General features: G+C 40.4%; 1 protein-coding gene across 10 annotated transcripts in view; it reads left to right on the forward strand.

The window, feature by feature from the left end:
* syne1b (spectrin repeat containing, nuclear envelope 1b) overlaps positions 1 to 22,831 on the forward strand; it is a 66,459-nt gene extending 43,628 nt beyond the window's left edge. For 6 of the 10 annotated variants that reach the window (XM_058398411.1, XM_058398419.1, XM_058398410.1 and 3 more), the window contains 58 exons: positions 61 to 246; positions 374 to 496; positions 627 to 809; positions 1,374 to 1,517; positions 1,601 to 1,783; positions 1,869 to 2,006; positions 2,103 to 2,222; positions 2,305 to 2,466; positions 2,597 to 2,791; positions 2,932 to 3,093; positions 3,759 to 3,950; positions 4,262 to 4,393; positions 4,641 to 4,741; positions 5,107 to 5,254; positions 5,375 to 5,500; positions 5,593 to 5,751; positions 5,901 to 6,110; positions 6,209 to 6,310; positions 6,416 to 6,535; positions 6,631 to 6,831; positions 6,934 to 7,107; positions 7,247 to 7,378; positions 7,751 to 7,947; positions 8,063 to 8,195; positions 8,352 to 8,534; positions 8,715 to 8,864; positions 9,155 to 9,331; positions 9,421 to 9,576; positions 9,763 to 9,918; positions 10,028 to 10,198; positions 10,306 to 10,644; positions 11,096 to 11,278; positions 11,364 to 11,665; positions 11,846 to 11,993; positions 12,234 to 12,328; positions 12,423 to 12,657; positions 12,905 to 13,099; positions 13,270 to 13,395; positions 13,583 to 13,738; positions 14,381 to 14,539; positions 14,667 to 14,833; positions 14,999 to 15,161; positions 15,249 to 15,436; positions 15,649 to 15,799; positions 15,929 to 16,111; positions 16,419 to 16,556; positions 16,691 to 16,888; positions 16,989 to 17,319; positions 17,623 to 17,691; positions 18,274 to 18,416; positions 18,532 to 18,658; positions 18,824 to 19,035; positions 19,142 to 19,342; positions 19,434 to 19,562; positions 19,642 to 19,854; positions 20,142 to 20,234; positions 20,839 to 20,897; positions 22,274 to 22,831. In XM_058398411.1, coding sequence (XP_058254394.1) covers positions 61 to 246; positions 374 to 496; positions 627 to 809; positions 1,374 to 1,517; positions 1,601 to 1,783; positions 1,869 to 2,006; positions 2,103 to 2,222; positions 2,305 to 2,466; positions 2,597 to 2,791; positions 2,932 to 3,093; positions 3,759 to 3,950; positions 4,262 to 4,393; positions 4,641 to 4,741; positions 5,107 to 5,254; positions 5,375 to 5,500; positions 5,593 to 5,751; positions 5,901 to 6,110; positions 6,209 to 6,310; positions 6,416 to 6,535; positions 6,631 to 6,831; positions 6,934 to 7,107; positions 7,247 to 7,378; positions 7,751 to 7,947; positions 8,063 to 8,195; positions 8,352 to 8,534; positions 8,715 to 8,864; positions 9,155 to 9,331; positions 9,421 to 9,576; positions 9,763 to 9,918; positions 10,028 to 10,198; positions 10,306 to 10,644; positions 11,096 to 11,278; positions 11,364 to 11,665; positions 11,846 to 11,993; positions 12,234 to 12,328; positions 12,423 to 12,657; positions 12,905 to 13,099; positions 13,270 to 13,395; positions 13,583 to 13,738; positions 14,381 to 14,539; positions 14,667 to 14,833; positions 14,999 to 15,161; positions 15,249 to 15,436; positions 15,649 to 15,799; positions 15,929 to 16,111; positions 16,419 to 16,556; positions 16,691 to 16,888; positions 16,989 to 17,319; positions 17,623 to 17,691; positions 18,274 to 18,416; positions 18,532 to 18,658; positions 18,824 to 19,035; positions 19,142 to 19,342; positions 19,434 to 19,562; positions 19,642 to 19,854; positions 20,142 to 20,234; positions 20,839 to 20,897; positions 22,274 to 22,520 — 9,666 coding nt within the window. In that variant the 3' untranslated portion in view covers positions 22,521 to 22,831. Of the gene's footprint in view, positions 1 to 60; positions 247 to 373; positions 497 to 626; positions 810 to 1,373; positions 1,518 to 1,600; positions 1,784 to 1,868; positions 2,007 to 2,102; positions 2,223 to 2,304; positions 2,467 to 2,596; positions 2,792 to 2,931; positions 3,094 to 3,758; positions 3,951 to 4,261; positions 4,394 to 4,640; positions 4,742 to 5,106; positions 5,255 to 5,374; positions 5,501 to 5,592; positions 5,752 to 5,900; positions 6,111 to 6,208; positions 6,311 to 6,415; positions 6,536 to 6,630; positions 6,832 to 6,933; positions 7,108 to 7,246; positions 7,379 to 7,750; positions 7,948 to 8,062; positions 8,196 to 8,351; positions 8,535 to 8,714; positions 8,865 to 9,154; positions 9,332 to 9,420; positions 9,577 to 9,762; positions 9,919 to 10,027; positions 10,199 to 10,305; positions 10,645 to 11,095; positions 11,279 to 11,363; positions 11,666 to 11,845; positions 11,994 to 12,233; positions 12,329 to 12,422; positions 12,658 to 12,904; positions 13,100 to 13,269; positions 13,396 to 13,582; positions 13,739 to 14,135; positions 14,286 to 14,380; positions 14,540 to 14,666; positions 14,834 to 14,998; positions 15,162 to 15,248; positions 15,437 to 15,648; positions 15,800 to 15,928; positions 16,112 to 16,418; positions 16,557 to 16,690; positions 16,889 to 16,988; positions 17,320 to 17,622; positions 17,692 to 18,273; positions 18,417 to 18,531; positions 18,659 to 18,823; positions 19,036 to 19,141; positions 19,343 to 19,433; positions 19,563 to 19,641; positions 19,855 to 20,141; positions 20,235 to 20,838; positions 20,898 to 22,273 lie in introns of those variants that run through there. The other 4 variants (XM_058398418.1, XM_058398414.1, XM_058398416.1 and 1 more) reach the window with 3 other exon arrangements.
* Positions 22,832 to 23,163: the final 332 nt, after the last annotated feature.

Genomic DNA, 23,163 nt, shown 5'->3' on the forward strand with positions numbered 1-23,163 from the left:
TAAAGTCTATTTCTTACAATTACATTCTAACACTGTACTGTATTGTCCCTGGTCCTGCAGTCTGTATTGCATGAATCGAAGGAGCTCCATGGTGATCTGGAAGCTATGCAGGAGAAGGTGGAACTGTTGTCTGAGTGTCTGCAGGTAGAGGCCATGGGCCAGCAGGTGGCTGAGCTGAGTCGTCACACAGAGGAACTGGAGCAGGCCATCAAATCACGATTGCAGAGTCTACAGGAAGCTGCTATGGTAGACAATAGTGACTTAAATTTGATATATTTCTGTGTTAGCCTATATCATATTGTTTTAATGACAGTAGTAGCGGAATTGCAAACCATTTGCCCTAGATCAGCATATATTCAATTCTCTTCATCAGGACATGGAAAAGTTTGAGAGTGAGGTAAAAGCCTTGCATGTGGCTTTGGAGCAGGTCCAGGCAACCCTCACCTCTCCTGAACTAGCCCGCCTGAGTCTCAAAGAACAGCTGACTCAGAGACAGGTAATATTTCTCCCCCATAAGTTCAATTTAAATTAGCTTGGCACTGCAGATACTTGCGACACCAAAAGCTACCTAATATGTAAATGGATGATAAAAAGGGGGTATACTTATGTTTGGTATTCCTGTGTAGCATCTGTTATCAGACATGGAGAGCTTTAAGCAACAGGTGGATGCAGTGCAAGCCTGTCAGAGTGCACTTCGCATGCCAGAGGAGGTGGTGAACAGCCTATCTATCTGTCGCACAGCTCTTAACCTGCAGCAGGAAGCCAGCCAGCTACAGCACACTGCCATCCAACAATGCAATATTCTTCAGGTATGGGCTAATCCAGAGGAAATTTATGAACACTTCAATTTGGCTGTTTGTGTTCTGATTGCTCTAAGAATGTTTCCTCATGTTTAGCTTTGTTTGTAGAACAAGAATTAGTATTCATTTAATATGTATGTGTTTTGTAATATGCTCCACACTGGTATATTCATATTCTTTGTATTACCCACAATGACAGCTTAATAGATGTTTTATGATTATGTTGAGTCAGTATACTTATCTATATTACAAATAAGCAAGTCATTTTAGTACTGTAATAGCTGGCCTTGACGTTTCAGATCCTAGTCATTAATTCAATATGTAACTTATTTCTTTATTGATCCAGGAGAGCTTTATTGCAGTTAAGACTAGCTTAAAAATGTTATATACATGCTGGCTTGATTATGTTCCTATTTCTTAACTTCTTAAGATAGTCCACTCTGTATTTGTACAATATAGAGAATATACTGTAACAATTAAATAGAATAAACCGAATTTGGGGAGCAGTTTTACTTACTAAGATCTTGCCAACAGGCATAATTATTCATTATATTTTATAACTTCCTCTGTCAGGAGGCAGTGGTTCAGTATGAGCAGTATGAGCAAGAAGTACAGCATTTGCAGGGACTGATTGAGGATTCTCATCGGGTCATTCAAGACCGACCTGTTCCCACCAGTAATATCCAGGAGCTACAGAGCCAGATACGCCACCATGAGGTAAGCATGTAGTACAACAAGCAGTAGAGCATGACATATTTTGTACTCTGATTAACCAGAGCTTTTTCTTGTTTGTTAAACAGGAGCTGGCCCAGAAAATCAAAGGATACCAGGAGCAAATTGCATCATTAAACTCTAAGTGTAAGATGTTAACAGTGAAAGCCAAGCATGCCACCATGCTGCTGACTATGAGAGACGCAGAAGGGCTAAGTGAGGAAACACAGGAACTAGACAAAGATGCAAAGACACAGTCACAGCCATCTATGGTGAGAATAAATGAGAATAAATGGAACTGCTATGGATATCTGTCGTCTTCTTTTTTCTAATCGTCTTTGCCCTTGGTGGTGTCAGGAAACACCTGGTCACAGTTACGCCCACCTGTCTCCTGCCACTGATGAGTCTGGTGAAGAAGGCACTAGCAGCGAGATTTCCACTCCTCTCTGTCGTCCCCACTCTCCTATCACTAGCACTGAGGCTTCACTTAGCATGGTACTCTGTTCACAACATGTATTGTTTACTCATTGTACCTAAAAGATCTAGTATTTACTAATTTATTTACTGCTCATTGTTTCCTCTTGCATTTAGTTGCCCATGGGACGAGCTAATCTTGTCAGAGCTCCTATACAGGAGTTGTATGATCCAACTCTTGAGTCTGTGGCTAAACTTGATGACCTTCAGCGTTCATGGGAGACACTGAAAAATGTGGTATGTGAAGCATGAGATAAAAAGGTAGATACAGTAAACTGTGGCTTTGGATAATTTAATTGACTTTTTATCAATATTATAGATCAGTGAAAAGCAGAAGACACTTTATGAGGCTCTGGAGAGACAACAGCGATACCAAGGCTCTTTGCAGTCTATTTCCCTGAAGATGGAGTCCATTGAGGTCAGCCTGAATGAGCCACCCTTGCATGACCTGAGCCCAGGCAGACAGATGGTCCTGCATCAGGTAACAGACGTTAACAATTGACAGATGAAGACACATTTACACACTGAAGGGACGTCATGTTGTTCCTGCAGTCCCTGTTAAGTGTTCAATTAATCAGTGTGGTAACAACATTTTTTGTTATGCCTTTTAGAATCTCATGGGAGACATTACCAGGCTTCAGGATGACATAGATGAGCTGCAGTCAAACTTTGCAGAGGATCTGGTCTCTGAGTCTGTAGACTCTGACACAGCTGAACAATTAGCCATGCAGTCCACTCTCACTGTGCTCTCTGATCGCATGGCTACCATCCAAATGAAAGCCACTGGGAAACATCAGCTTCTGGAGGTATACATTTCTTTTTTCATCTTATTGCTATTGCTATCTGTGTTCTGCAGTGTAATTAGGAAATGTCTGAGAAATTGTGCTCCGATTAATGATGCCCTTGCAGCTGATGGTCTGATTAGAGTGGCTGTTTTGTGCTTCAGGAGCGTTTGTGTGACCGTCTTGAGAAGCAGCAGCAAGAGAAGGCCTTACAGCTCTACCTCAGCCAAGTGGATGAGCTCGACCAATGGTTGCTCAGTACACGCAGCATGCTTAACTCCACCCCTCAGGATTTAGACATGAACGAGCAGCTCTCCGACTGCCAGGTTAGAGCATTATCTACTTTCCACATTCATTGCATATTACATTACAAAAACATTACATGTTTAGAAATGTGCAGAAATACATGCACAGCTGTAATAGCTCTGCAGTCTTACTGTTGTGGTTTAAGGTAGTACTAAGTAAACACTGGTATTAGAAGACCTAAGCAGCTGTAGCATGATTGTAAAGCAGATTATGCATATGTCTCAGTATAATTGTCACTGGTGGCTCAAGCAGCTTTTAGGCGATTAGTGGATTCCAGTGCCTTCATTGGTGCTGCCTGCAAAGTTGGCCAACCCTAGCTTCATATTCCTGCAGCAAGATTGGTTCTTTGAAGGGGTGGGAGAAACTGTACCTACACTGAAGGGAGTGGCTGAAAGTGACAAACAGATAGGATCTTACTCAGTTGGACAACACTGTTGATTCCTAGTTGCCTTGTTTACTTGTCACAGCACAAAATTAAACATTTATATCAAAAGCAATATCTGTTAAAAGAATGACATGTGAAGGATTAAGAGCAATGTGCTGTTCTCAAATGGATAGGGACCTAGGATGACACTGGGGCATGAGGAATTCCATCCATCACTAACTGCAGTGCTCAGGCCCTACTCTCTGCAGATTAGAGGGCAGAATCATGTTTGAGCTGGCGTCTTTCTTGTTGCTCTTGCAGAACATGCTGTTGGAGATTGAAGAGAAGGTGCTCACTCTCTCTGAGCTAAGTTTGCACAGTGAAGCTCTGCTGCTGGAGGGCCAGCCTGAGACCAGGGATGAAGCTGAGCAACTAGCCAGGAAACTGCGCACTTTAAAAAGCAGCCTGGTGGAGCTGCAACGGATGCTACAAGACAAACAAATAAATATTCAGGTAAATGTCTAATTCTTCAAAGGTTCCCCAGTCAGATTTGTTCTAACATACAGGCAATTAAAAGTGATAAGTACCTGGTAGAAACATTAAATGCATGTTGTATATGATTGTTTACTTCCTTTTTTTTTCATTTTTGACAACTATTTCTTCTTCAGAAACCAATTATTTCGGTGCAATTGTGGAATTTCATAGTACATGATTGCTTTTTGTGGAATTAAATATTATATGATAGTTTTTTCTGGTACTACAATTTTGGTACTACATGATTATTTTTTTGTGGAATTTGATATTATTTTTATTTTTTATTTTAGGGATTGCTTCAGGAGCAGTCTGACAGTGAATCAGAGTCCAGTCTCTCTCAGGGTCCTAATGTGCAGGACTGGCTGGCACACGCCCACTCCACACGGAACCAGCACCAACAGGACACCCTACAGAGACAGAGGGTACACTGGCCTGTTGCTATGATGTTATACTGTTATGATGATATGACGTTTGTTATAATGATTTCCTCATTAGAAATGACCTAAATAGTAAGTACTTAGATTTTATATTTGGGGTATTTTCTTAAATTAGCATGTTTAGTTTTACTTTCAACTTAAATAGTCTCACAATGCAGCCTGCTAACATCATTACCAATTCAAAAGAAATATTCTAATAGATCTCTCTGATTTTCTGTGAAATAACTTGAAGGAACTTGAGGAGCAGTTGGCTGAGCAGAAAAAATTGCTGAAATCTGTAGCTAGCCGTGGAGAAGAGATCCTCAACCAGCAGGCTTCACCCAGCAGTGCCAGGTCAATAAGCCATTCACAAAATATTGCTTTTACAGGTATCATCATTGTGACATTTAAGGGATACAGTGACTAAAGGTGACAAACAGATAGGATCTTACTCAGTTGGACAACACTGTCGCCTAGTTGCCTTGTCACAGCACTGACTGACATTATAGAATGACACCTGTGTATACACACTAAAGTATCTGTTTTGAGTGAGGAAAACCTTACATACTAAATAGCTGTTTTAAATGAAAAGTTCAGAGGATATTTGCAGATGGTACACTTACTATGTATCAAGTACAATTACTTGTCTTACTTAAACCAATGTTCCATAAAACGGACGATGATTTTACTTTTTTCTATGTGAACTGATCATTCCACAGTGCTTATGAGGGATTCAGTACAGAACTGGAAAATGAGTACCAGGCCACACTTCGACAGAGAAGACAGAGATGGGAGAGCCTGAAAAAGGACTTAACCACCAAACTACAGCTTCTTCAGAGCACTTTAGAGCAGGATACCAAGCAACCAGTACAGTGATCCTACTACTTCCATGATCATAAATGCATATCTATACTGACCTTAGTCCATTTTCAATCACTACAGTATAGTACAACAAAACAGCTTGTAGTAATAGTTGTTGTTTTCCAGTTTTATTCCAGGACAGCTCGTGTAAGCACCTCTCCTCCTTTCTATAAAAGAGAGGCCCCGGTTAAGGACAAGAGTACACTGAAGTCATTATACAGTGAATTCTACCAGGCTGTGGCGAATACTCAGGTAATTTCACTGCCCTAAATAGCGATTATTATATTTGCCTTTGAAAATTGGAAATGTGATTACTGTAACATGTTGTGCTGCTGTGTATGCAGGTTACAGGTTCAGAAGAAAAGCAAGGTATGAAGTTGGACCAGCAGTTATATTCAGCAGTTACAGCCACCTCCTCTTGGTTAGATGATGTAGAGAACACACTGTTCTCTAGGTCAATGCTCCTTACTGAGAATGCAGAGACACAACTCTCCAACCATGAGGTAAGTGAATTTCCATTTGCTGTGCCAGTGATTTAGTCATTTTTAACGTTATTAATTATTTATATTATAATAATTTATTTATGACAAAGAATATAAAAAATATTTGCTTTTACGTTTTATAAATGGTACTTGACATGCATGTCTTTCAGGCATTAGGGAAGGATGTGGCTGAGGTCGCAGGAGAGGTGAGCCACAGCCGAGGATTGCTAAGGAGTGTTGTTGGTTTGTCTGGAGAGAAGCATACTCTGATGGAGGACACTCTTGGCTGCCTGTATCAGCTACTAGAAACTTTAGACTCAGCAGTGGAGCGTCGCTGTGAGAGCATGAGGAGTAGGATGCAGGATCTCACTGACTTCCAGGTTAACACTATCTCAGTTAGAACGGGTAAAATATTCTGTCCATCATACAAGTAAATGGACTTCATCTCATGTGATGTTATCTATTTTGTTTTTCACAGACTGAGCTTGAGCTTCTCTTCTCTGACATAAGTGAGAGCAAGTTTCATATTCTACAGAAGTTAGCAGGGATCCTTGACTGCCCTCCAGATAAACAACTAGAGGTAAAAAAAAAAAAAAAAACATTTACTGTTTATTTACCTCAGTAAATGACTGTCATTGGGTTGTTATTAACTTTTAAATTCCTTATGTGACATTTTCCTTAACAGACAGTTGCTGAGGTTGAAGAGTCCCTTAGAGAGTTAGAGCATAAAATTACTGATTTAAAAACCAGAGGAGCGGTTCTGCAGCCAGATCAGATTTCAAACAATGAGCTGATGAAGCTCCAGGTACGCACTCGCTCATCGAACTGTATGAAATGAGAAAAGTACATATATTTTGTGTTAATGTAGTTTTTTTATGGCAACATTTCAATATTTCATAGGACACATATGAAGAGCTGGTGATGACAGTGGGCTCTCGTCGGAGTGGGCTGAACCAGAGTATGGCTCTGAAGAGCCAGTATGAGCGAGCGTTACAAGACCTGGTGGATCTGGTGGATACTGCTCAGGACAAGATAGCTGCTGACCAGAAGATAATTGCAGGCTCAGTGGAAGAAGTCCAGAGTCTGTTAGACAAACACAAGGCAAGCTATGTTTTAACAGACAGAATTGTTAAAATGCTGTTACACAAGTAGGTAGTATGGTAGTAAAGACAGCCATAAAGTTTGTGTATAATATCTTGCTAGGAGTTCTTCCAAGGGCTGGAGTGGCATATGGTCTTAACTGAGATGTTCTACAAGAAAATTAGTGCCTTTGTCCTGCCACAAGAGAGCCAAGCTCTAGAGGACACTTTGGCTCAAGCGCAGGAAGTTCTCAAGCAGGCTCACAAGAAAGGAGTGGAACTGGAGTATATCCTGGAGGTGAGTTACAGTCCGTAACTGTAATTGTAATTAGTAGTAGGTTGAATTAATTGTTGTTCATGTTATTTTATTCTTTATGTGTTTGTTTCTTGGTAAGTTCTTGCTTGCCTGTTTTAAGTCTGTTTATATGTGATTATAGACTTGGAGGCATTTGGTCCTGGAATATCAATGTCTGAATAGGCATCTGGAGGCAGTAGAGGGTCGCATGCCCGCTGTTCCTCTGTTGGAGGAGACAGAGGAGAGGTTAACTGAAAGAATAGCACTATATCAGGTATGTCAGAAGGAGTTATTCTCTACATCCCATTTAAAAGACAAAGTTATGTTCTATGCTCATGCAGACTCTTTGACACCACATAATATAAAAATATGATGGTTATGTATATAATTTTGAATTATTTATGGCACAGTGGTATTGCAAGTAGCTTCAATGACTCTCAGCTCCAGAGTATCTGATTTGATCTAGAGGCCACATCTGTCACACCTTTGTCCCTAGAGTTCCTGCAATAGGTTCTGAATCCACTGTGGACCAGGATAATGTGGTTACTGAAGAGGAATGAATGAATGAATGAATGAATGAATGAATGAATGAATGAATGAATGATTATGGCGTCAATTAAGGTAATATGTAATCCTATCTACCCAGAGCCTGAAGTCCATCCTGGGAGAGCACCAGCACAAGCTCCATCAAGTCCTGGAGGAAGGCAAGTCCCTACTGCAGTCTGTGGCCTGCCACACTCTGGAGAACCAGCTTACTCTGCTGGGGGAGCACTGGCTGAGCAACACCACCAATATCAATAAAGAACTGCAGCGTATGGAGTCTATCCTTAAACACTGGATCAGGTCTAGACCTAAATAACCATTTATTCTACCTTTAATAAAAACCCTCTATTTTAAGGTACAAACAATATATGGTGACTCAGAATAACAACAATATATGGTGCCTTTTTTTTCTCAGATATCAGAGTGAATCTGCTGAGCTAAATGAGTGGCTACAGGGTGCATTGGAACGTCTGGAATACTGGAACAGTCAGTCAGTAACAGTGCCTGAAGAGCTGGAGACAGTTAGAGACCACCTGTCAGCTTTCCTGGTTAGTACCATTTGTAGTTAGAATCAGCATCTAAGCTTAAATTAGTTGTTCCAAAGGTCTTTAAAAACCACCCTATCTAAAGATCTCTAAGTGCACCTTGTCTGTTGGCCTGGATATTTTGTGAAATTTGTGAAACACGCCTCTTCTTCCTACCAGGAATTCAGTAAAGAAGTTGAGGCTCACTCCAGTTTGAAATCCTCAGTGTTCAGTGAAGGCAACCAGCTGCTGAGACTGAAAAAGGCAGACACAGGCATTCTCAGGGCAGAGTTAGCCCGCGTGGAAGCCCAGTGGGCTGAACTGCTCACTCGCATCCCTGTTGTGCAAGAGAAACTTCACCAGGTAATGTACTACACCATATATCAGTTGCTAAACTGGCCGATCATTCTTAACAAATAGGATTAGGATAGTCTGGATTCTGTGGAGTCTTTTTAATTCTATTAAGTAACAGTAATTTTCTTGGTTAGTTCTCTCACCATCCTGCATTAATGACTGACATAAAATGTTTACTTCCTCTCCCAGTCTCATATGGACAAGTTAGCTTCATGCCATGCCATCACTGAACTTGTAAACTGGATCTCACTGATGGAGAGAGTAATGGAGGAAGATGAAGAAAACCTTAAAGGTGCTGTGGGGTCAAAGGTTATTCAAGAGTACTTGCAGCGCTATAAGGTAGGTTCAGCTTATGAAAGAATAAATTTAGAACAAAAATTTTAATTTACTGTCCTTGATAATCATTGGTCAGTGTGCTAAAGTGTCCTTTTCTGTTGTATTGTGCTATCAGTATCTTGTATTATTATTATTATTATTATTATTATTATTATTATTATTATTATTAATATTATTAAGTGCTGTTTTACATGCTAATACCTGCACCACAGCAACTTATAAAAGCAATATGTCACAATAATCTCACTTATAAAAGCGATATGATAATTAACCATTTTTCTTCCCATCTGTAGGGTTTCCGTGTAGACGTGAACTGTAAGCAGTTGACTGTGGATTTTGTGAACCAGTCAGTGCTGCAGATCAGTGGGCAGGATGTGGAGAGTAAACGCAGTGATAAGACAGACTTTGCTGAGAGGTTAGGAGCCATGAACTGCCGCTGGCAAATCCTACAGGCTCGCATCACAGAGAGGGTGAGATTTATGCTTTTATTGAATGTGCTGTAAATTAGTGAATAAGTAAATTCACTCACTTACATGTAAGATATGTTTTTTTTTTTCAGGTCCAGTACTTGGAGGGATTGCAGCAGTCCTGGTTAGACTATGAAAGCAATGTGGAGTGCCTTAAAACCTGGTTATTTGCTCAGGAGGAGCGACTAAAGAGAAAACACAAGATTGAGGACCTCTCCTCGGTTCAAAATGCTCTTAGAGACTGCCAGGTAAAACTGTAACCTTATGAATCATGTGCTTCACAAACATGTATAGTCTGATCCAACTTTTCTTCAGCACTTTATGAGTGGTCCCATCTTAGGAAAGATTTAAAGTGGTTTAGATGTGAGAAGCTTTTATGTGTTAGCTCACAAAGTGCATCTCTCTTTTTTATTATTTCACATACATGCATACAGGACATGGAACTGCTGGTTAAGGAGAAGGAGAGAGAGGTGGAGAGAGTAGAAGAGCAGGCCTGCGCTCTTGTCCAGAACAAAACAGATGAAGCCTGTGCTGTTGTCATGGAAACTCTCCAGGCACTGAACCATACTTGGGCCAATCTTGACCATTTAGTATGTTATTATTTTTTTATTTTATTTTAATTGTTAATTATGACAAACATGTTTTATGAGCCATGTGTATATGTGTAATTTGAGTAAAACTAGAAAGTGTGCTTCACAGATTGGACAGCTGAAGATCAGTCTGAAATCAGTATCTGATCAATGGAGTCAATACAGGCAGGCAGCTGAAGAGATTAACAGCAATCTGACAGAGGGGAGGTACTCTGTGTCTCGCTTTAGACTGCTCACTGGCTCTCTGGATGCTGTGCAGCTCCAGGTGGACAGTCTACAGGTAGGACTGCTCTCAACTCCTACAAACAATTTTAACGTGCCTGTGTATGCTGAATGCACATTAGACGGAACAAAAATACAGTGAAGTCTTTTTTACCCATTTATCAGAGTCTGCAAAAAGAGCTGGAGAAGCAGGAGAGCAGTCTGAGGAAGTTCGGAGCAATTACACATCAACTCCTAAAGGAGTGCCACCCATCAGTGTCTGACTCTCTGAATAACACCCTTAAAGATGTCAATGCCAGGTGGAGCAGCCTGTTGGAAGAGATAGTGGAACGTTTGAAGAGTAGTAAAGCTTTGCTACAGCTGTGGCAGAGCTATAAAGATCTGTACGAACAGAACAATGGCAGTATCCAGAGCCTGGAGGACAAAGCAGAGTGGCTCCTGAAGACGGCAAACAAAAAAGACATCTCAGAGGAAGAGGTGTCTACCTGGATTCAAGACTGTACTGTACGTTTCTCAGCTATTGGTGTAAACATTTCTTACTTGCCCATTTCTTTGCTATTGGTGTGATTGCATAGTAAAGGCAGGGTCATTGATTTAGAAGCCATTAATTATCTAACATGTGAGCTTAGATGAGAAACTCTGCATTTCTGTGGTTGTCCCAAAAATGATGAACCACTACCATACCATTATTGATGAATATCAGACAATAGATAAGAATTTCAGCTTTTATTTCTTTAAATTTACATCTAGATGTGTTACATAACTTGCTGTTTCCAGGCTTTGCTGTTTCATTACTTTAAAGGGCATTGTAGGTAGAAGCTATATATAGAATTTCCAATATGTTATGTATGTCTAAATATAATGTACAACTTATAATCTGTAAAGTCTTTAAAATGTAATAACCATTCATGCTACCTCCTTTCATGTGCTGTATCTTAACGGTTCCTTTCACCAGGAGTTGCTGCGATCTCAGGCGCCAGTGAAAGCCTCTCTGCAGGTTTTGTTGGAGTTAGGAGAACAGCTCAAACAGCAGGTGGACACCTCTGCTGCAGCCTCCATCCAGTCAGACCATCAGTCCCTTTCTCAGCGTCTTAGCTCCATGGATCAGACTCTCACTCGCCAGCAGGCTGCCCTACAGGTTCAATCTCTAATGCTGGATTTTGGAAAAATAACAGGATATTTGGTTGGATATTATTGCTAACTACAGCTTTCATTAATTACAGGCGGGAATGCAGGACTATGAGACCTTTAATGAACTGCTGGGGACTCTCGGCCAGTGGACTATTGAAGCTGAGGAGGTTCTAAAGGGACAGGACCCTAATGGCTCCTGTGACCAGTTAGTCATCCAGGACCGCATGGAAGAGCTCAAGAAACAGATGCTGAAATTCAGCAGCATGGCTTCAGATCTGGAGCGTCTTAATGAGCTGGCATACAGGCTGCCCCTTAGTGACTCTGAGATTAAACGTATGCAGAACTTGAACAGGAACTGGGCCACCATATCAGCCCAGACCACTGAGAGATTCAGGTTTGATTACTCTAGCATGTTGTAGTATTGCACTAGAATACACAAATATTGTTTTATATGAAGGATATAAAAGCATTGCTGTCACTGTAATTTATGATATATCTCTTATTGCTAGTGTGAGAATGAAGGATGTATATATTAGGATTCTTTAGCTAACTAAACATATTTATTCTTTTACAGTAAACTGCAGGCCACCCTCCTGCAGCAGCAGACATTTCTGGAGAAGTGTGAGACATGGATGGAGTTCTTGGTACAGACAGAGGAGAAGCTGGCTGTGGAGATCTCAGGAAACTTCCAGAGCTTAATGGAGCAACAGAAAACTCATGAGGTAAGAGAATACAGCTATACCAGTGACATGTCTGATCATACCTTATGTACATATATATTGCAGGTCAACAAGATGTGTACTTTTTCATCTACATTTTACAGGACACTATTTATATACATAAATATTATGATGTCCATGTTTATTTTTGTAAATGTACACACTATGAAAAATATACACCAATAATTTATATTTAAAGGTTAAATAAAAAGGTTGAAAACTTTTTTAATCTTTATTTTATAGCTGTTTCAGGCAGAGATGTTCAGCAGACAGCAGATCCTTCACTCCATCATCAGTGATGGACAGCATATGCTCGAGCATGGACAGGTGGACGACAGGTGAATATATTTTTTGAAATGGATTTGAATAGCAATTATAGATGAACACATGATACATGGGATACATGATATACTCTAACCACCTTGTTTGCAGAGACGAGTTTAAGCTGAAGTTGGCCCTGTTAAGTAACCAGTGGCAGGGGGTGGTGAGGCGGGCGCAGCAGCGGAAGGGCATCATAGACAGCCTGCTTCGCCAGTGGCAGCGCTACAGAGATATGTTAGAGAAGCTGCGTAAGTGGCTCACAGAAATCTCCCAGCAAAGTGATGCTCTTCAGCCTGGAACTACAGTATCGCTGCAGCAGGCCCGAGCTATGCTGGATGCTGTGCAGGTAACCAGAACCACACTGTCTTTTACATTGTCTTATAGTTCATCCTTTATTCCCTGTAATGTTTCTCTAATTTCTCTATAATGATATAGAAAACAAAAATAAAACTATAGAAATTAAAAAAATTAATAATATATAATTAAAAAAAAGAATTATTAAGTGAAATAAAATGTTAAGTAAACACATGATATTTTTACTGTAATAAAATGGTTTTCTCACTGGCATAACCTGCTTTATGTTTTCACTGTAGCTGAAAGAGAAGGTGCTACAAAGACAGCAAGGCAGTTACATTCTGACAGTCGAGGCTGGGAGGCAGCTTTTGCTCTCTGCAGATAGTCGGGCAGAGGTATCCCTGCATGAAGAGCTGCTCAGCATCCAGGAACGCTGGAGACATGCCAACATGTGCATGGAGGAGCAAAAGAGAGAGCTGGCTGTCTTACTCAGGGTACAGCACTAAACCTTATAGTATTACTCTGCTACATTATTGTGTTATTGCCCTGTAAGGACATTTGTAGTTAACTCCAAGATTCAGTATTTTTTTTCTTTCTTGGTATGCAATTTCTGGAAGTCACGAGCAGAAGGAACCTGACTAAATAAAAAACTGTTTATGAGCAGGATTGGCAGAGATGTGAGGAAGGCATTGGAGGGTCTCAGGAGAAACTGCGGGCTTTTAAGCGTCAGCTTTCTCAGGCTCTACCAGATCACCATGAGGAGCTGCAGGCTGAACAGATGCGATGCAAGGTACCACTTGCAACACTACCATACTAGGAAATGTCTAGTGGTTTTAATGAAACTGTAATGTTAATATATTAATATGTAGTTACTGTTGGCATTAACTTTAAACCCAAACTGACAAATTGTTAGATGTTTTTTAAATAGATACAACATATACTTTTTTATAAAGTCTTAGCTCTTCTCTTAAATGCAGGACTTAGAGAGCATGTTTGATGGCTGGACAGAGGACTTGGCTCACCTGACTGTGCTGAGAGAATCTCTTTCAAGCTATATTAGCAGTGAAGACCTGTGTGTGCTTCAGGAGCGCATTGAACTGTTACAGCGCCAGTGGGAGGAGATCTGTCACCAGGTGCTTAACTGTTTTTATTATCCAGTAACTTATATTACAAATAAAATGCTGAGGAAAAAAACCTTATTCACTAGTTCACTGTTCAACCTCATGTAAACAACCTATGAGCCCATAGGTGGTGATGTTGCACCATGTGTGAACTCAGTTTCAGTTTATTTTTGGATGGTTGAGACCACATAAAATCACTTACCGACAACGTCGTCATATGAGTCATTTTGTCAACTTATTAGTTTAAATTATAGTGTTCAATACGAATTAACGAATTATAAGAAAATGTATTTCTTGAAATGCCCTTGAAAGGTCCCTATCTATGCAGACTAATTAATAAGTTCTGAGACCGAAAGTAATATATGTGCAGTAGAGCAGGCCTTCCTGTCAGTTTGCTTGAGTGGCATCCGGTATGTCTGTCTATAGACCACAGGATGTGTGCAAGCTTTTCATATCACAATGTTAGGAGCACTTAACAGTTCAGTTCATCTTTACTCTTCATCCACAAACTGCTTCTTGACTCATCTGAAGCTTTTATTTGTTTTCAACAATTGTATAGGTATGTATATGTTATAGTAACAAAGTATGGAAACAGCATGCTAATATTGTGCATTTCATTAAAAATACCTGTATTATTTTTGTCTCTGTGTGCAGTTATCTTTGCGCAGGCAGCAGGTGAGTGAGAAACTGAATGAGTGGGCCATCTTTAATGAGAAGTACAAAGAGCTGTGTGAGTGGCTCACACATATGGAGAACAAGGTCTCCCAGAATGGTGAGATCAGCATCGAAGAGATGATTGAGAAACTTAGAAAGGTAAACAAGTTGAAATCACATGTACCCTAGTTGGAAGTAGAGTTAAAAGGCCTAACCTTAAAGCACTACCAGTGTGCCATTATCATATATAGTTGGCCTGACTTATTCGTCTGTATGTTTTTTTCAGGACTATCAGGAAGAGCTAACAGCTGCTCAGGAGGATAAGCAGCAGCTCCAGCAGATGGGAGAGCGTTTAGTCAAAGCTAGTCATGAGAGCAAAGCGTCAGAAATAGAACATAAACTCGTCAAGGTCAGTGATCGTTGGCAGCACCTGCTCGACCTGATCGGTGCTAGGTAAGACCACACAGTCTGCAGAACTGAAATGAATCACCATTCATTATTAGCATGATTTTCTTCAAAGTATACATGCTACCTGATACAGAATTCTTATGTATTAGGAAGATTAATGTATTCCAGTGGTGTTCAGTATACTGTGTGTATCCTATTGTGCATAACCAGGACCAAAAAACTGAGGGAGACTCTGGTAGCTGTACAGCAGCTGGATAAGAACATGAGCGGCCTGCGTTCCTGGCTGGCACACATTGAGACAGAGCTTTCGCGTCCTATTGTCTATGACACCTGCGACTTTCAGGAGATCCAAAGAAAACTGGACCTGCAGCAGGTATATTTAGACCTGATTTCATAAACACCAAACTGCCACCATCCTCATACACTGTTTAACATCAACTCATATACTTTGGATTTTCAGGAGCTGCAGAGAGACATAGAGAAGCACAGCACAGGTGTGGCCTCTGTCTTAAACCTGTGTGAGGTGCTGCTTCATGACTGTGATGCTTGTGCTACAGATACAGAATGTGACTCTATCCAACAAGCCACACGCAGCCTGGACCGCCGCTGGAGGAGCATCTGTGCCATGTCAATGGAGAGAAAGCTTAAGTAAGACTGTTTTTCCTGTTTTTGATTTTAGAGTGGCAAATAAGTTTTAGATAGTTTAGTTAAATAGATTAAAATTTCATTAATTGCATTGTATTGGATTCATTATTTTGAGTTTAGTACAAACCCATTATGGTGAATTTAGACAATGATTCATCTCCAGTTAGAGGGTAATATAATGAATATTTCTTTCACTGTATGATTTCTCTACACAGGATTGAAGAGACGTGGAGACTCTGGCAGAGGTTTCTGGATGACTTCTCACGCTTCGAGGAATGGTTGACGATGTCCGAAAGAACAGCTGCCTTACCAAACTCTTCTGGTGTGCTTTACACAGTGGCCAAGGAGGAGCTGAAGAAATTTGAGGTATGGTTCAGATCACGAGACTTGTATTCTCACAATGATTTTTCTTTTTTGGCTTTTATCAATCTAGCAAGCTTCAAAAAGCATGTTGTATAGCTCGAACCAGGGCTCAGAAATACACTATCCCAACAGGCTTTCCAGCGGCAGGTGCATGAGAGTCTCACCCAGCTTGAACTGATTAATAAGCAGTACAGGCGGTTGGCACGAGAAAATCGCACAGACGCAGCTTGCCGTCTACGGGAGATGGTACATGATGGAAACCAACGGTGGGATAACCTGCAGAGAAGAGTGTCCTCTATCCTGCGCCGGCTTAAGGTCTGCACATTTATGCACCATTTCTGACTGTTTATAATAGTCTAAAACCAAAATGTCCTCACCCTGTGTTTGTAAACTGTTTACATTTAAATTCACATCATCACATTAGCCAATGGGAATGGTGCTGAAAATGTGTCACATATTTTAACTGAAATGCACTAGTTCAGTCTACCTTGTTTTATATTATAAAACACAGATAAACAATGTAGATCAGCAGTCTAAAATACATCAAAATCATAGAATATGTAAACTAAACTTAAATATAAAGGTAATAAAAAATATCAAATGTTTTTCATTCTGTTTGCAGCACTTTATTAGCCAAAGAGAGGAGTTTGAGACAGCCAGAGACAGCATACTGGTGTGGCTAACAGAGATGGACCTCCAACTAACTAACATTGAGCACTTCTCAGAGTGTGATGTCCAGGCCAAAATCAAACAGCTCAGGGTGAGCCTCTACTGAACCATCAGCATGAACTACTTAATGCTTAACTTTTATTTTCACAATATGTGAATAAATCGGTATTTTTGTTTTATATTTCTGTTGTCTTTTCTTTCTTTGGCCTTTGGTCATCCATGCAGGCATTCCAGCAGGAGATTTCACTGAACACAACCAAAATTCAGCATATCTTGCAGCATGGGGAGGCAATGATAGAGAAGAGTGAGCCTCTGGATGCTGCAGTTATCGAAGAGGAGTTAGAGGAGTTACAGCACTACTGCCAGGAGGTATTTGGGCGAGTGGAACGCTACTACAAGAAGCTCATCCGTCTACCAGTACATGTAAATGCTTTTTTTTTCGTCCTAGTCCTTTATTACAGGTATAAATGTTGATTATACTTATATAATTTGTCCATTCACTGTTTCCACTGTGTATTTGCAGTTCACAGATGATGAGCAAGATATTTCATGCTCGGATCGGGAATTTGATTTAGACGAGCCAGCCGATGTGTCCAGCCTTCCATGGAGTGAGCGTCTAGGTGACAGTCAACTCTCTCCAGTGCCCTCCTCAAGCCGATCACCCTCCTTGGCTGTCCCTCTTCGAACAGAGCAGTCAGGTCGAGACACTCCAGCTAGTGTTGACTCTATCCCCCTGGAATGGGACCATGATTACGATCTGAGTCGTGGCCTAGAGAGCACCACCAGATCCTCAGAGCAAGGAGAAGATGGCAAGGACGGCGCATACATTCAGGGCTCGGCATCTGCACTCTCAGGTCAGTATGTACTTCTGAATGTACTTCAGGTAAAAGTCCTAAAGGGCCTATAAACAAGAGTGTTTCATATACACTGTGACTACATGAGTGCAATGTTTAAAATACCATAACTGACAGCAGTAATTAATTAATTATCACACCCAACTAGTGATAGAACAGCCCAGTGCTCTTCTTAAACCTAATCTGATATCTGAATCTGTTTAAAACTATTACACTGAGCATACTGTTACATAGCCCTTTATAACATTATGTATGTCAGTAATCTCCTATAGTGCTGTATGCATTATATATGTCTTTTTCCAGATGTAGTGATCCCAGAGAGCCCAGAGGCATATGTAAAACTAACAGAGAAAACACTGAGATCCATCTCTGGTAGGCAACAGTGGCCACACCATGCTTCCGGGCTCGGGCACATAACTCAAAAATGAGAGATTTACTCACAGCCTGCTGCTTTGGACTTTGATTATTTTCAGTTTCTACTCACAATCCCAATCACAGCAAAGCCATCAGACAGCTGCTATTAGCTGCAGTACTTTCTAACCTCCTTTTCCTTATTTTGTTGCTGGTTAATTTTCCGAGTTTAACCAGTTGCACGTAGAATTAAAATGTGATTGATGCTTTTTGTGTTTTTCTTTTATTGTGTGTATTTCCTAATCCCTTGGGTATTATTCACAATCCCTAACAACTGCAACTCAACATATAGCAGACAAATCATTCAAGCTGAATAAAATGTATTTATAAAAGAGTGTCGGTTGTAGAGAGTTATGAACAATGCCCATAAACACACTTTGGTTCAAATCCAATGCAAGTTTATTGTGTTTTAATTATATGCGTATAACAAAGCATGGCATAAAGCGATGGTTGTTTTTGTCTATGGTTTGGCTTTAGCTGTTGTCCCAGTGCAAGCTCAGATACCTTCCGGACTTTAATGGTAACCGCTTTGATTATCTGCAGGGGAGGCAGCCTCGTTTGAGACTCATTTCCGGCAGCTTGCGAAGGCCCTTGACACCAGTCACTTCCACCTCCAGCAGACTGAGAACGTCATCCGCAGCCGCACACCTACTGGCCCTGAGCTGGATGCCTCTTACATGGGCTATGTGAGTCCTTCAGAAACATGGAAACTGAAGTAGAATTGTGTCTCTGGAAGGTGTTACTAATACTTTCATGTAAACTTTGCTCTCAATTCTATGATTGATGTGTTCTCTTTGGCAGATGCGGCTCCTTGGAGAGTGTCGTGACAGTATTGATACAGTGAAGAAGGTCAGCTGTGATCTGAAGGAGGAAGAACACAAGATGGCAGGATTTGTGAACCCCAACAGTTCTGAATCACAGACCTCAGGTAACCATACTTAAGTCTCACACTGTATGGAAATATTAGATTATTTAACATCTAGCTGTTATATTCTCTACAAGTTTTTGCTGTGACACATATTTATAATGCATACATTTATACAGTTATACAGTGGTATTTACCATACTGTTCTTCCCTGCCTCTGAACTGTAGGGGTAATTGATCGCTGGGAACTGCTGCAGGCACAAGCTCTCAGTAAAGAGCTACGTATGAAGCAGAACCTGCAGCAGTGGCAACAATTTAACTCAGACCTTAACAGCATATGGACCTGGCTGGACCAGGCTGAAGAGGAGCTGGAGCAGCAGCGGAAGCTGGATGCTAGCGCTAATATCCACACCATTGAGCTGCGCATCAAAAAGCTCAAGGTCAGCCATCCCTTACTGCTAATTACATTAAAATCATGTTCCATGCCACCTTTCTCTCTTTTATATTTCAAGGTGTCCTCTGTAACAGTCTCATTTTACTCTCCAGGAACTACAGAAGGCTGTGGATAAGCGGAAAGCCATTGTGCTGTCCATAAATCTGTGCAGTTCTGAATTTGTCCAATCAGCCAATGAAGATTCTCAGAGGCTGCAGGGCCGACTGAAGGAAATGAATAACCGATGGGAGCGGCTGTCCAGCTCTTTAGACGAATGGAGGAGCTCTCTCCAAGATGCACTAATGCAGTGTCAGGCAAGTCTGCCAGCTCCTATTACCATAAACAATTAGCTGCTGTTTCATACAATGAAATGTTAACAGTAGACCATATACCTTTGCCCTTCAGGACTTCCATGAAATGAGTCATGGTCTTTTGCTGTGGCTAGAGAATATTGACCGCAGGAGAAATGAGATTGTCCCCATCGATCACAGTCAGGGCACTGAGACTCTACACGGACATCATAAAACCCTCTCGGTACTGCAGATTTATCAATATTTGAGTGCCCAGTATCTGTCTGTAACTAGTAGTTCATCTCTTTTTATTTTGTTTCCAGCAAATTCGCCGGGAGCTGCTTGACTCTCAGCTGAAGGTGGCGCTGTTGCAGGACATGTCACTACAGCTGTTGGTCCACTCAGAGGGCACTGAATGCCTGGAAGCCAAGGAGAAGGTGCATGTCATTGGCAACCGTCTCAAGATGCTATTGAAAGAGGTTACACGAGACATCAGAGACCTGGAAAAAACCCTGGACATCACCAGCAGTCAGCAGGTCAGTGAGTCTAGTTAAACTGGTGAAATATGGAATAATACAGTACTGCTTAATGTCTTTTTTTTTATGTTAGCTGCTGTGCAAGCTAATTTGGAATTTCTCCCTTAGTAAATCATGTATGTAGCTGTCATCTCTGTAGTGTGCTTGTGTATGAGAAGTGTAATACAGACTAGGTGCTTTTGAAGGCTGCTTTTCTTTCTCAGCTTTAGTAATCAAGGTTTAGGGATAAGTTTAGAAAGTGGTAACCATAAATTGAATTGTTGCCCCTTACATTTACTTTCTTGCAGGATCTGTCATCTTGGTCATCTGCTGATGAACTGGACACATCCGGTTCCTTGAGCCCTGTGTCTGGAAGAAGCACTCCCAGTCGGCACCGATCGGTAACAAACCATGCTAAAATTCTGTGCGGCTATGCAAGGATTAAAAAAGATTATCGTATTAAGACAGTAGAGCTTTATTTGTGTCCCTGATGTCCCTAAAACGTTGCCACTAGACATCCTCAGTGTATTTGTGCAGTGCCATTGTCCCTCCAGATTCAGACCATGCCTTCTTCCTTCACCTCCAATTCAGCACTTAAGACGTGAATCTGTTTTGATTCTGTTTTCACACCACATGTTCTGCCTTTTAGTTTTTCCAACACATTTCCTTGTACTCATGGACCTTCTATACTCCCATTCAATAACAAAGAACACTGGTTCAGTAATATTAAAACACAAAGCTGTAGTTCTGTATAATATATGAAACAAATTTTAAATCTGAATTTTATATGATAGTACTAGTATTTCATATATGTGTTTCAGTATTTTAGGGTATTTTGCTATAATGCGCTTTGATGAACCAGTTTCTTTGCTTCCAGAGATTTCCTGTCACCCTCTCATTAAGTTCCTGGTCTTCTTTTGGGTTTCTTTCATCAGTAGATTTGTCTTTATTTGCCTGGACTGAAACATTCTTTCTTTCTTTTACCCCCCTGTTCATTGCAAACAGAAACGGGGCAAAAGTAGTCTGTCACAGCCTGGACCCTGTGTGAGCAGTCCACACTACAGGTACCTGTCTCCTGGTTTCTAGAACACCTGGAAGATAATGGAACTCAACCCATGACCTGATTGTAGACATTGTCATCTGCTGGGTTGATCTTAACATATACTATACCCTGTGCCAGGCCAGTCAGATGACCTTTGTTTATTTAATTGCTAGAACTTAGCTACAGGCTCATATCAGTGGATTCCATCATCTTCTGTGCTTCTAGACACTATTTAGGCTAGGAGTCTTAGACAGATGACATGCAGAAGGACGTGCACCAGAGAAGCGTACTGTACTATTTAATGAGTTTCTTCCAGTATCATCTCAATGTTATATTTTTCTGCTTCTAATCCGCAGCTGAAAAATATTGTTGACTTGCTGCTGAGCATTTTTTTTTTCATCATCCTTGTAGCCAGCAAGTGTCTGCAATGAACAAACTCTTGGCAGCAGCCTATCTTATTCTCTTCCTCTTTTTCTTGTGTCTTAACATCCTCTCAATAATTTCTCAATAACTAATCCACCACTTTCTTCTCCTTCCTATCTGCCATTTGTTGTGTGATTCTCCCAGGTCTCCATTTGTAGAGCATAGCTTGGCACGTTGGGACATTGTAAGCGTTCTCAAATAGTGTCGTTATAATCTAGTATATATACACCTAGAAACCAGCATCATGAGTTACATCCAAAATATAGAGCTAGAAATTATGCAAATATCTAACTGTATGTATTTATATATATCATATACTGTACATGTATATATAATATGCATAACAAAAATAATATTATATTAGTTACAGACCCTTTTTGCATTTAGACCTTTAATTATTCTGCTAGGATTTCTTACATGATTATAATGCTGCTAGCTTCAATCTGAAACTGAATGGTGTAAATTCTTGCAGTGAAAGCTGATATTCCAGAGGAAACCTACATGTGGCACTGTAGCTGCTTTCCCAGAACAACTGCTGAACAGCAGTCTTTCTTCTTGGCATGCATTGTAATAGCGCTAACAATAACAAAGACAAATGCTCTTTAAAATAACATTTTTGTTGCTAAATATAAGCAAAGCAATGCGTTTTCTTCAGACTTGTCTTTGTCTGGCTTGAGCAGCTGAACCTGTACGAAAGTGCAATGATGTTATATGGTAATGTAGAAAGATAGTAATATATTCTGATATATTTTCAAGGTGCATGATATTTATTCTGCCTAGTATAGGTAAATGCAGAGGAAATCACTGAAAAATGTAGGGTATGATGTATCCGTTTTATGCAGTATACTACTTGGATCTTAATAGCAAAGAAGATGTAGCAAAGAAGTTGTAAGCCTCTACATTAAGCCCAGCTTATGTGCTAAATTTTGCATTTGAATGTGTCTGCCTGATTTGTCCTGTCCCTTGTGTGAGCAGGTCTCTCAGCGCCGCTGGATCCGATTCCTCCCATTCTGAGGAGAAGGAGTTGCCCTCCTGGTGTAGAACTTTCCTCCGACGAGTTCTTTGGGCCTCACTGCCTGTGCAGCTGCTTCTGCTGCTATTGGTGGCCTTGGCCTGTATGGTGCCTATGTATGATGAGGACTACAGTTGCTCCCAGTCTAACAACTTTGCCCACTCTTTCCATCCTATGCTCAGCTACACAAATGGGCCTCCACCTATGTGAGCTTGGTTTTTATATTAGACAGTTCTGTCTGTCTTCAGTTCAGAGTTCTCAGATTTTACTCTGACTGGGACCACTAGATTAGCATCCAGCGCTGATCATGTTTCTGTCTTTATAGCTAAATAGAGCTGCTAAGTTTACTCATGTCTTGTGTGGATGTTTGGAAAAAAACTCTTTGCACTGAAAACTATTATGCTGTAAGACAGGTGGTTGCTGGCTGTACAGTTCTTCCAAATTTCAAAAAGAGAAATATATATATATATATATATATATATATATATATATATATATATATATATATATATATATATATATATATACACACACACAAAGGTATTTTGACTGGATAGCACTGGAGTTTAAATGGAAATCCTATTGAAGGTATACATATATTGTAATCTACTGAGGCCTATTATTTTAGTTTTATTTGTTTAATCATGAAAAGTATTGACCTTTGATTTAATGCAAAGAATATAAACAGCATTCCTTATAACAAAAGAGTTGTAAAAGAACATTTTAAAGAGCTATATATCGGAACTATTTTTATATGTATTTTTGGCATGTCATGTTTTTGCTTTTAAAATCGTTTGGTTTATTGGATTTGTCATTGTTCAAGACTGAGTTTAATTATAACTAACTGACTGTA

Source organism: Hemibagrus wyckioides, linkage group LG09, assembly GCF_019097595.1.
Source record: "Hemibagrus wyckioides isolate EC202008001 linkage group LG09, SWU_Hwy_1.0, whole genome shotgun sequence".
Lineage (NCBI taxonomy): Eukaryota > Metazoa > Chordata > Actinopteri > Siluriformes > Bagridae > Hemibagrus > Hemibagrus wyckioides.